Here is a 12,871-nt window from a genome sequence, read left to right as displayed (position 1 = left end):
TAGATGAATACATGACTATTACTAACAATATGGAAGTTGCGAATGACAATGTGTTTGAAATTCAAATCGTGTATTTATAATAATTGGTCTGGCTCCATTCTCTCTGCTGTACCCACCCAGAGTGTGAGATTGAACTAAATCTAATGTTGATGTCATCACAAATGCAAAGGCTATTTCTTGTGATTTCCTTCGAGCAAAGTCCTCTGGAGTCTGGACCATCAGGGATACACCATGTCTTCACATGGGCACTCAGATCGACCCTGGAATTGTGCTGAGATCCCTGATCATGACATATTCACCTTTAAATATATTATCTGGCACTACAAAACAAAGAAAAGAAAAAAAGCAGACTGCCTATAATACAGTATGTTGGATATTTTGGCAGTGCAACTTCCATTTTTGAAAAATTAAAAGTTAAATGATTGTTTACAGGAGTCAATTTGGCTACGGCAACCAAATATTAATTTTTTTAAGGTGGATGCAAATATGCAACATCCTCCAACATGGAAATGAAATTTGACAACAATGAAGTTGTTTCAAGGCAATTTTGTGTTCAAGGAAAAAGTTGTTTTTACTTCAGATGACGAAATAAGTTTCCTTACACTTTTGTTTTAAATATGGTCATACGTGATCCCATTACACAGTATTAAGGTTGCACGTAAATGCAATGAATAATGTATTTTTGGAAGAGAAAACATTTCATTTTAATGCATTGAAACGTATTTTAATAGAAAATGTCAATTGTTCATTCTATTCCAGTAATCATCACAAAGTATAAAAATAAGAAACATTATTGTGAATAATGTTGTGTAAGAACTTGCATACACAAATTTGTTGATGGCCCATGCTTGGAACCGGTTTCTTTTCGAACTTAACTGCACCAAGCACACATCTCCAACTTTTTGAACAGGTGGTTCAAAATAAAGAAACTGCTATAATGTGACCCCACGACAAGAAACAACTTATCTATTTTAATATCTATGTGTATGTATTTCTAAACAATTACATACACATAAGAAACAAGCTAGAAAAATAATTGCAATTATTGTTGTTCTTTTATCACAATAGAAAGAAAGAAAAAAAATAGGACCACTGGACCTGTAGCTTATGTGGGCCCTGGCCAAAGGTTGCAACCAAATTAGGTGGCATTCTGATTTGTGGGTCTGGATAAGAAGATTTTTGAAGGAATTTACTAAGTCCACCATTTTGACCTACTTAAAGTCACATGACCGGAACAAGCTTTGCAATGCCCGTTACCAGTCGGGAGCAGAGCCTTGCTGCAAAATTTCAGCCGGATTGGCCCAGCAGTTTGGCCGGAGAAGTCGAAATATGAAACGGACAGACGGTGCCCAATGAAAAGACCTTATCTGGAATTCCAATTCCAGATAAGTTAAACATATTGGGGTCTAAGGTGAATGCATTTCTATCATCCGAAAGTTAAGTGGGGAAATAAAGGATATTTTTGTGACGTGAAATATTTGCTCTAACATGTTTTTTTTAAAAAGCGGACTGACAGGATTGCAAAATTTTATTGTTTCAACTTTCTGAGACCATGAAACAGCAGAAAAACAATAACTTTATTTCCAGGCATAAATCACCAGTTACCAACTGGTTTGTCAAAACTCTCAGCTGTCTGCTGATCTTGCTTCAACAAAACATATTTCGGTTGCCCTAGTGAGAGGGGGTAATTATCACCACAATCCCGAGATCTTCGAAGTAATGTACCTTCTGCTCCAGAGATCTCCAGTGGTGATTCAACCTCTTCAGGAGTAAAGAAATGAGAGTTCATTTTATCGGTGATAATTCTTCTATTCATTCTGTTGGTGATACTTATGATTGTTGACTTGCCTGTATTCTTCAAGTCTTCTCCATCATATAGATTAGCAGTGTTAAAATCTTTTTTTTTCACTGAAATCGTTTTCCATGACATCACCTACAATATGATCATATCATCCAGCCCAATGTCATCATCTGCAATTTCTAAATCTGCATGCTCAGTTGTCTTCTCAGCTGTGGTGGTAAAAATGGAAAATTGGTTATCCTTAACCATGAACATAGGCAAGGCTTTAAATGTCTGCATTGTAATTATATTAATAAAACATAAACTCAGCCTAAAACTTCATCTAAAAAGTATCTGGCTGTATTTGAGATGCTTTTGTGGTGGGATACTGAAAATGCTTAGTCACCTTCTTCACCACCAAATAACGCAACATTAGAAAGCACTCTGAAATATTTTCAGGCATTTAATATCCTCTGGCTTCCAAAATAAAACCTTCATTCTATGGTTTAACTAAATGAATCCAACAATAAAATAGCAACCTGAAATATCACTGGTTTACACGTTTGAAAGCTACTTTTTCAGCGAACACCTGAAAACATATCAAGGTTGCAAACATTGATTTCTCTATATATTGGTAAATACAGGCATCAACTAGAATGGCACTCGGTGGAGCGCATACCTCAGCAGGCTGAACAATTTACGTTTTGTATCCCACTGATAGGCTGGATCTGAATCCGGACCTGAACCAAAATCTAAATCGGTTTGTTCCTGTCACCTAACCAATTCATCCACCTCGTTTTGTCACAAGTCATCCAAAACTTTTTGAAATATCGTGCTACATATCATTTTTGGCTCTATCTCTCAATGGTGAAGAATCGCTGAAATTTTTTTTTAAATCTCGTATCCAAATCAGGAGTCGGATCTTCACCAAAATCTAATCAATGTGTCCTCGTCACACACACAATCTGTCCACCACATTTCATCCGAATCCATCCACAAATTTTTGAGATATCCTGCTCACAGACAGACAAACACAGAAAGTGGTGAAAACATAACATCCGTCCATCTTCGGTGGTGGAGGTAATATAGCCATACTAGTACTAGCAAGATACCCGTGCTATGCACAGGAGGGGTTGGACAGCAGATTTGTGAAGGACTTGGGCAAAAAAATGGTGAAACTACAAATGTCGAATCCGCGAATATCACGGGTGGAATCCCTCACATAATTTCCTCATTCTGCTTTAAACTCAACCTCTCCATGTTTTCATTCAAACAGCATCATTTAAATCACAAATTAATGCTGTTCCATAAATATAACAAAATACAACATTTTAAACACTCATGAGGAAAACGAAGCATTTCAATGATGTCATGGCAAATCTGCAAATGCCGAATCTGTGAAAGTCACCGGTGGAAACCCTCACATCATTTCCTGATTCACCTTTAAACTCAATCCCTCTATATTTTCATATCAAACAGCATCATTCCAATCACAAATTCATACTATACCATTCATATAACAAAATACAATGTTAAAAACACTCGTGAGGTAAATGAAGAGAAACACCATTCTGACATTACTTTGGGATTGGGAGCAACTTCATATGGATCAAAACTCAAAATCATAGTTGTATTGAGGTATTTATGAAACCTCATATCTACCTTAGGACACCAGTTGGGACCCCAAAACGTTACACAGATTGTTTAATGGGGCTAGCCCCAAAATTGAGGGAGTAGTTAGTGGATGGAGATATATATATATATATATATATATATATATATATATATATATATATATATATATATATATATATATATATACATATATATATACACACAGTGGGGAGAACAAGTATTTGATACACTGCCGATTTTGCAGGTTTTCCCACTTACAAAGCACGTAGAGGTCTGTAATTTTTATCATAGGTACACTTCAACTGTGAAAGATGGAATCTAAAACAAAAATCCTGAAAATCACATTGTATGATTTTTAAATTATTAATTTGCATTTTATTGCATGAAATAAGTATTTGATCACCTCCCAACCAGCAAGAATTCCGTCTCTCACAGACCTGTTAGTTTTGGCTTTAAGAAGCCTCCCATTCTCCACTCATTACCTGTATTAACTGCATCTGTTTGAACTCGTTGTCTGCATAAAAGACAGCTGTCCACACTCAATCAATCAGACTCCAACCTCTCCACAATGGGCAAGACCAGACAGCTGTCGAAGGACATCAAGGACAAAATTGTAGACTTGCACAAGGCTGGGATGGGCTACAGGACAATAGGCAAGCAGCTTGGTGAGAAGGCAACAACTGTTGGCGCAATTATTAGAAAATGGAAGAAGTTCAAGATAACAGTCAATCTCCCTCGGTCTGGGGCTCCATGCAAGATCTCACCTCATGGAGCTTCAATGATCATGAGAAAGGTGAGGGATCAGCCCAGAACTACACGGCAGGATCTAGTCAATGACCTGAAGAGAGCTGGGACCACAGTATCAAAGAAAACCATAAGTAACACACTACGCCATCATGGATTAAAATCCTGCAGCGCACGCGTGGTCCCTCTGCTCAAGCCAGCGCATGTCCAGGCCCGTCTGAAGTTTGCCAATGACCATCTGGATGATCCAGAGGAGGAATGGGAGAAGATCATGTGGTCTGATGAGACCAAAATAGTGCTTTTTGGTTTAAACTCAACTCGGCGTGTTTGGAGGAAGAAGAAGGATGAGTGCAACCCCAAGAACACCATCCCAACCGTGAAGCATGGAGGTGGAAACATCATTCATTGGGGATGCTTTTCTGCAAAGGGGACAGGACGACTGCACCGTATTGAGGGGAGGATGGATGGGGCCATGTATCGCGATATCTTGGCCAACAACCTCCTTCGCTCAACAATAGCATTGAAGATGGGGTGTGGTTGGGTCTTCCAGTTTGACAACGACCCGAAACACACAGCCAGGGCAACTAAGGAGTGGCTCCGTAAGAAGCATCTCAAGGTCCTGGAGTGGCCGAGCCAGTCTCCAGACCTGAACCCATTAGAAAATCTTTGGAGGGAGCTGAAAGTCTGTGTTGCTCAGCGACAGCCCCAAAACCTGAAGGATCTGGAGAAGATCTGTATGGAGGAGTGGGCCAAAATCCCTGCTGCAGTCTGTGCAAACCTGGTTAAGAACTACAGGAAACGTCTGATCTCTGTAATTGCAAACAAAGGTTTCTGTACCAAATATTAAGTTCTGTTTTTCTGATGTATCAAATACTTATTTCATGCAATAAAATGCAAATTCATTATTTAAAAATCATACAATGTGATTTTCAGGATTTTTGTTTTAGATTCCGTCTTTCACAGTTGAAGTGTACCTATGATAAAAATTACAGACCTGTACGTGCTTTGTAAGTGGGAAAACCTGCAAAATCGGCAGTGTATCAAATACTTGTTCTCCCCACTGTATATATATATATATATATATATATATATATATATATATATATATATATATATATATATATATATATATATATATATATATATATATATATTGTTACGGCTGTGGAAATTCGCATTACACCATGAAGGGCCCGTAGGTGAGATATCTCTTAGTACATGTGTAGTTAGCCCCGAATCCGTTGTCTTGAGGGAATTTATGTGATTCATTCGGGCTGCGACGCTTTGAGATAGCCGTTTTTCTGTTCTATCTTTATTTTGAACCAACCACGTCTTAACCGCCATCACACAACAACCACCTTAATCACCATGCCAACCCTCAGACAACAACAACAACGCCAACAGCCACGACCTTTACCTTCACAACTCAATCCCGCAAACATCGCATCACCGTCATTTCCAAACGGCACCATAACCATCAAACCACCATCGATAAACCCTCCGCCACCCTCACCTCTCTCCTTCTACGGCCATTCCCGCACCACCTGTGAACAATGAGCGTCGGGCTGTCTTGGGCTCGTTCAGTGATACGCACCGAGCTGCGAGTGCAAATAGCGGCCTTTCCGAGGGAGAATTCGGATCAAGAACGCTACACGCCCACTTCTGATCCGTCCAACTAGCAAGCGCGGAGCGGCTTGGCCCCGCCTCCAGGCGCGTCTGTGTGAAATCGAAATATGCAAATTCTAGGATCAGGGGAGGTTCACGCCCACTTTTTCTCCGTCCAATTGGCCAGCGTGGCTCCGCCCCCGAGGCCATCCCGATCCGGATATTTGCATATTGTTTTCTCCTGCCGGCCTATAAAATGGCGAGCGCAAGGCGAATCGTGGGAGAGTGTGGCAGTAGCAGTGTGTGTCGGCAGGGCAGAGTGAGTCGAGTTATTGGTGTGGCAGCGAGTTGGGTTCTGCAGTCGGCTGAGGAGAGTTGCGGGAAGAGGCAAAGGAGCTCGGGTCCGAGGCGAGAAAGACGGCGGTCGGCGACAAGGTCGCGGTGTGAGATCGCTCGTCGCGGGACCCAAGCCAGCCAGCCATTCTCCTCCCCCAGGGCATCAACAATTCCCCCTTTCCCCCGCGCTGAGATAGTGCAAAAAGGGGGCCCCGTTCCCACCCCACTCCAAACGTCGTGCCAACGAAACCCGCCAAGGAGCACGGAGTCAGGGCACAGCCACGCGGCCACATCTGCGGCTCGTCCGCCAACGCGTCACGAGGACGCAGGTAGGACCCCCCCCCCCGGTCTCGCGGACCTGGCCACTCCTCCAGGTCACGCGCACATATTGGCCTCCAGGCCTGTCTGCCCCCTTGTCTATGAGGGTGGCTTCTTTTTCTTTGCTTTTGAGTAAATGTGTGTTGGCGCCGTCTGTAAAGTAGAACTGTATAAGTGTTGCCATGTGTGCGCGTAGTCGGTAGTAGATCTGCGTCGTCGTTGCTTTTGTTTTCAGTTGATATATGTGCATTTTGACTGTTTGGCTGTATATGTGTGCTTTCCGTGTGTCGCGTAATAAATGTGCATTGTGTGAACTGTTTTCCCGTTTCGCTTCGTCTTTTCTTTATTGACCCTCCATCCTGCTTCACATAAAGGGTTCGTAGTGGGCTTAATACGCCCGGTAATTAATCTGAACCGTCCAGGTCGGCGATAACACCGCTCGGTTATCCCGATAGCACGGAACGGGTCGCCCAAGCGGCCCGTGTCCGGAGTCGACCTGCGGCGAGGTGCGATCGCCCGGTCGACCATTCGCACAGGTACTTAGGTAGATCGAATTTGGCGAGCGACCCTATCCTGCACGGGTGGGCAATTGGCACGATCGTGGTGAGGTTAAACCCCCACCCGTGACTAGCTCCCGGCATTGGTCCGAGAGGGTCACGACAGAATTGTCCGTTCCCGTGGGCGAGGCGGCCGCCATTCGAGTCGAGCGGCCGATCGCACGCCGGCGGGCGCGAATTCGCAACAATATATATATATATATATATATATATATATATATATATATATATATATATATATATATATATACATACATACATACATACATATACAAGTGAGGTACCCATGGGAAACCCACAGGCATAGAAATGTTTGACATTTGGAACTGTCCTCTTCATATCTGATGCTTCACTCAAGAGAGGGGGTAGGGGGAGGAGGGGAAGGGGAAAGAGAGGGGGATTCTGGCAGATGTAACGTCCAGTTCAGCCATTTCAGAGAAGATTTTTGAAGGTTTAAAAAAAAAAAAAAATATATATATATATATATATATATATATATATATATATATATATATATATATATATATATATATATATATATATATATATATATATATATATATATATACATATACATATACATATACATATACATATACATATACATATACATATACATATACATATACATATACATATACATATATATATATATATATATATATATATATATATATATATATATATATGCCTGGTGTTGGCTTAGTGGTTAGGGTGGCGGCTTGGGATCCAAGGGTCCTGAGTTCAAGCCCCGTTGGCTGCTGAATTAACACCAGGGGGTTGACTCAGCCTGTCATCCTTCCGAGGTCGGCGAAATGAGTGCCAGTGTACTGGTCCCGGTGTATGCCCCGGTTAGAATAGGTGTACCATATCCCTGTGTGTCGTAAGAGGCGACCAGGGTTGGCGTCAGGAAGGGCATCCGGCCATAAAACATTGCCTCAAGAAAAAGCCAAACCCCTGCACAGCAGGGAAAAATGGCTGTAATAACGGTCATATATATATATATATATATATATATATATATATATATATATATATATATATATATATATATATATATATATATATATATATATAGCTGCCAAACCACCTAACCGAAGGTCAGGTCAGATCAGGTATGGGAGCATGTCCCACAACAGCGCGTCGCTGCGTCCACTTTCCGCCGGTACTCCAGGGGCCTCCGTCTGGCCATCCCCCAGGCAGATGCCAGGCCCATCCCCATCTCCTTGAGATGATGGTCAACCTGTTGCAACCATGAGGCACGTGGTCGGCCCACTGGCCTCCTCCACTCATGAGACTCCCTCGCTGAGAGAATCTGGTGAGCAGGATCAGCATCAGGAAAACGAACCACATGTCCATACAGCCACAACTGACGCTCACGGACTATGCAGGTAACAAATCTCATCCGAGTCTCTCTCAGCAACCGCTCGTTGGACACAAAATCTGACCAGCGATAGCCAAGGATTCTCCGAAGAGACCTGGTACCAAAGGAATTAAGTCTCCGTCTCAGATCCTTGGTCAGAGTCCAAGTCTCGCACCCATAGAGCAAGACTGGAAGTACCAAGGACCTGAAGACTCGGACTTTCGTCCTCCCGCACAGGTACCGGCAGCGCCACACCCCATGATCCAGTGAATCCATGACTCCCCAGGCCCGACCCAGACGTCTATTGACCTCTGACTCGCAGCCAGCAGAGACATGAATATCACTGCCAAGGTAAGTGAATCTCTCCACGACCTCAACATCCTCACCACAAACAGACACAGACAGGACAGCAGCATCCAAGATGTCACCGAAAGCCTGGATCTTAGTTTTGACCCAAGAAACCCGTAATCCCAACGGCTCCGACTCCTCATTCAACACGTCGAGGGCCCCCAAAAGAATATCCAGTCTCCGCAAAGATGACTGCATCATCTGCAAAATCAAGGTCCGAGATCTTGACATTTCCAAACGATGCACCGCAACTTGATCTCTCCGACATCCTCCCTAAAATCCAGTCCATACAAGTGTTGAAAAGTGTGGGGGCAAGTACACATCCCTGATGAACTCCAGTAACAACTGGAAATAAGTCAGAGATGGTACCACCACACTTCACAGCACTCTCAGCACCAGAGTAGAGTTCAGACATCAGATTGATCAGTTTTGGTGGCACCCCACGAAGACCAAGAATCCTCCAGAGGACATCCCGATTCACTGAATCGAACGCTTTACAGAGATCAACATAACATAGGCTGCAAGCAGCCCCTGCCAAAACTCTCGTCTGCGTTCGGTGAGGACACGAAGTGCAAGGATACGGTCAATCGTTGACCTCTTTGGTGTAAAGCCTGACTGCTCTGGACGCTGGTGCTCAAGCAGATGGTGGCGAACCCTATCAAGAATTATCCGAGCAAAGACCTTGCCCGGCACTGAGAGCAGCGTCACCCCTCGGTAGTTGTTGCAGTCTTAGCGATCACCCTTCCCTTTCCAGAGAGGGACAACAAGGCCCCTCTTCCAGTCAGTTGGGATGATGCCTGTGTTCCAGGCAGAGTATAAAACTGCATGCAATGAGACGAGTGCAGCATTTCCACCAGCCTTGAGAAGTTCGGCATGGATGCCACAGATCCCTGGAGCTTTGCCCCGTTTCAACTGGTTCACCGCAGCCCGTGTTTCCACAAGCGAAGGTGGACCACAGTTGATTCGAGGGTCAGCAACAGGGATTGTAACACCCTTGACGTCCAACTCGACAGATGGGGGATCAGCCCGGTACAACCGCACAAAGTAACCGGCCCAGCGGGCCTTCACTTCAGACTCCTCTGTCAAGAGCCTACCACTCTTTGCTCGAACTGCAGTGCTCCGAGGAATGGGCTTGGATGAACGTAATGCGCGAATTCCCCTGTAAGCGGGACGAGAATCACCTGTCCACAGGTGATTCTCTACCCCCTCACAGATTCCTCGCACATAGGCCTCCTTGTCCACCCTCAGTGCATGTACAGTTTTACGCCTCAGCTCCCTGAACAGCTCAGCTCTGCCATTTAGCCTGGCCCTGCGACTCTGGTCTATGGTATCGTGTCCCTTGAGAGACAAAATTCTTCTTTGCCCTGCGGTGAGCTCCAAGGCATCCACCGGCAACATCAAGGACGGTGGTCTTGAAGGCGCTCCACAACTCTTCAGGACCCCCCAAAGCACCTAACTGAAGACATCATCAAATTTCTTTCTGTGGACCATTTTATCCTGAGATGACCCTCAAAATTTTTCTTACTGATCAGATGTAGCATTCTGCATGTGCAATTATGTCATAACCAAGGCACCTATGACGTTTTTTTTAATCACATTCCCCATGAGGAGTCCTTGTAGTGTGCCAAGTTTCAATTTTCAGCCGCGTCTTGCGTAGCGAGACGTGGCTCTAAGAGAGCTCGGCGTTCTTCTTCTTCTTGTTTTCCCTTGGTGTGGTTTCAGAGATACAGAGGTCCAAAGTTTTTGTGTTTTTCCAACATGGCTGCCACACCACATGATCTATGACATCTTAATGAAGATTAAAACATTCTGCATGAGTAGTCGCACCTCTGGTGAAAATTTGGTGTCAATCCAACAAGCGGTTGCGGAGAAAAACACGAAAATTCTGTGCGGACAAAGAAACAAACAGACAGACAGAAAGAGACAAACAAACACACGGACCCAAACGCAATACCCTTTCCTTCGGCAAGGGTAACAAGAAAATTTACATTTCAATCATGTGAAAACAATAAACAGCAGGAAAACAATATCTTTACTTCCTCGCCTGAAACTAGTTACCAAATGGTTTGTCAGAAGTCTCAGCTGTCTGCTCATCTTGCTTATTCTTCACCGAAAAATATTTTGGTTGTGCTGGTGACAGGGGGTAATTATCATCATAACCCAGAGATCCTCTAAGCAATGCGCCTTCTGCTCCAGAGATCTCCGTCAGTGTGGGTTCAATCCCTCCAGGGGTGAGGAAAACAGAGTTAATTGTATCGGTGATACTTCTACTGTTCTTCGAGTCTTCACCATCATCAGGATTAGCAGCAACAAACTGTGTTTTTTCTTTGAGATCTTCCATGATGTCACCCACAGGATAATATTGCAGCCATCCATCATCATCATCTTGATCATCATCATCTTGATCATCATCTTCAATTTCTAAATCTCCATGCTCAGTCGTCTTCTCAGCTGTGGTAGGAGAAATGGAAGATTAGTTATCCTTAACCATTAACATAAGCAAGGCCTTAAATCTCAGTGCAGTATTGTAATTTGATGATCAAGCAAAATCTCAGAGAAGTGGGAGGAGCAGGGGAGCTGGCAGGGCTGAGAATGGTGCAGGCAGATCCAGGGCAGGAGAACCAGTGGAATGGGGTGGGTGGGGGAGGGGAAACTGTGTCAGGGGTAGGAGAGCCAGAACACCAGTGAGTGAAGTTGTCAAGTGTCTTTGAGGTCGTAAGGGACTTTAAGGCCTAACAGGTATGTTAAGGTTCTTCAAGGTTTGAAAAGGTCTTGCAGTTCTTAAGGGTCTTCTGGCTCTAAGGGGTCTTAATGGGCCTCCGGGGTCTTCAAGAGTCTATGGGATCTTAACCGTCTTTGGGGTTTGAAAAGTGTCTTAATTGTGTTTGGATAATTCAATGGTCTTAAGGGTCTTATGTGTCTTTGGGGTCTTCTCTCCCAAGCATGTAGAAAGTCTTCTCTCAAGCATGTTTAAAAAAAAGTCTTATGGGTCTTTGGGGTCTTTAAAGACAGGTTGTGGATGAGAATACACTTTGGACAATCCCTGGGTCAGACTTGGTCTGTGTGCCAAACTTGGTAGTTGGCGGCCCAGCGGTCTTTGATAAAAACACGAACAAACACAGACAGACAGACATCCGATGAACCTTATTTATTAGATAGTGAGTTGAGGCAATGCCGGTTTGGATATATTTAAGGGTCTCTGAGGTATTAAGGGTCTTCAAAAGTCTTAAAGGTTTTTGGGATATTAATGGTCTTCGAGGTGTTCCGGCTCTAAAGGCCCAGTCACACCTTGACGTTTTAGCCAGCAATGGCAACGTATCAAAATGTATGTAAACGCTGGCTTATGCTGAACTTTTGATGTTTTTTTTAAAGATTTGGACGTATTCATAACGAGTTGGTCGTATGCATAACATATGAGTAACGGACACAGAACGTTTCGTTGTCTTATAGATAACTTATACCAACGAATGCTTAGCCTGTTGTCAGCGTTCACAACCTATGCCCAACGATAGTCTAACTTATGCATAGCGCGCTGCACGTATCGCCGACGATCACGTGGCGTAGCCTATGAAAAGGCTGCCGCACAATGATTCAAATCATAACCGCCAGAGAAATGGAAGTGTCAATATCGCAGTCACACCTTGGCGATCTTGCCAGCGTATGCCGACCTCTTAAAATGCGTCTAAAACGCTGGGACACGTCGAATACGGTATGGGTAAGTTTGGTATACGTGAATAGAATGCTAAAGTACGCTATCATACGTCGTAGTAAGTGGAGTACGTCTTGAAATTTTAAACGTGTTAAAAATTTTACAAAGTACTTTCCGTATTCCTCACACGTTCCGCATGCGATGGGAATAAGTTGTACGCACGATATGCGATCGTTGACACACATCGACAAAAGTTACTTGTAAGTTACTCATAAGTCGAAACACGTCGAGGTAATGGTTAGCGTCAGTGTTCCAGACTCCCTGGTATTTTTCTTTTTTCTTCGGTATGACGGTGATGTTGACACTTCGATTTCTCGTGCGGTTATAATATAATATAATTAAAATGCTGCCCCTCAACAATTTAAATCATAACCGCACTGGACCATCTCGGTCGGTGACCATAACCTAAGCTCGGTGACCATTCGCTTTGGGTCACGCACGGGTCGAGCGCGCATACGACTCGTCCCGTTGAGAGT

General features: G+C 43.7%; 1 protein-coding gene across 6 annotated transcripts in view; it reads right to left on the bottom strand.

Annotated features, from left to right (window-relative positions):
* Positions 1-1,513: 1,513 nt before the first annotated feature.
* Positions 1,514-12,871, bottom strand: part of TEX14 (testis expressed 14, intercellular bridge forming factor) — a 188,561-nt gene continuing 177,203 nt past the window's right edge. For all 6 annotated transcript variants that reach the window (XM_085876591.1, XM_085876593.1, XM_085876592.1 and 3 more), the window contains 2 exons: positions 10,745-11,137; positions 1,514-2,010 (listed from right to left, as the gene is read on the bottom strand). In XM_085876591.1, the coding sequence (XP_085732717.1) occupies positions 1,934-2,010; positions 10,745-11,137 (470 nt within the window). In that variant the 3' untranslated portion in view covers positions 1,514-1,933. The remainder of the gene's footprint in view (positions 2,011-10,744; positions 11,138-12,871) is intronic.

This window comes from Eptatretus burgeri, chromosome 4 (genome assembly GCF_056783735.1).
Source record: "Eptatretus burgeri isolate ZD-2024b chromosome 4, Ebu_testis_v1, whole genome shotgun sequence".
Taxonomy (NCBI): Eukaryota; Metazoa; Chordata; class Myxini; order Myxiniformes; family Myxinidae; genus Eptatretus; species Eptatretus burgeri.
The sequence above is the reverse complement of the archived record's forward strand: the minus strand, read 5'-3'. Positions and strand labels throughout refer to the sequence as shown.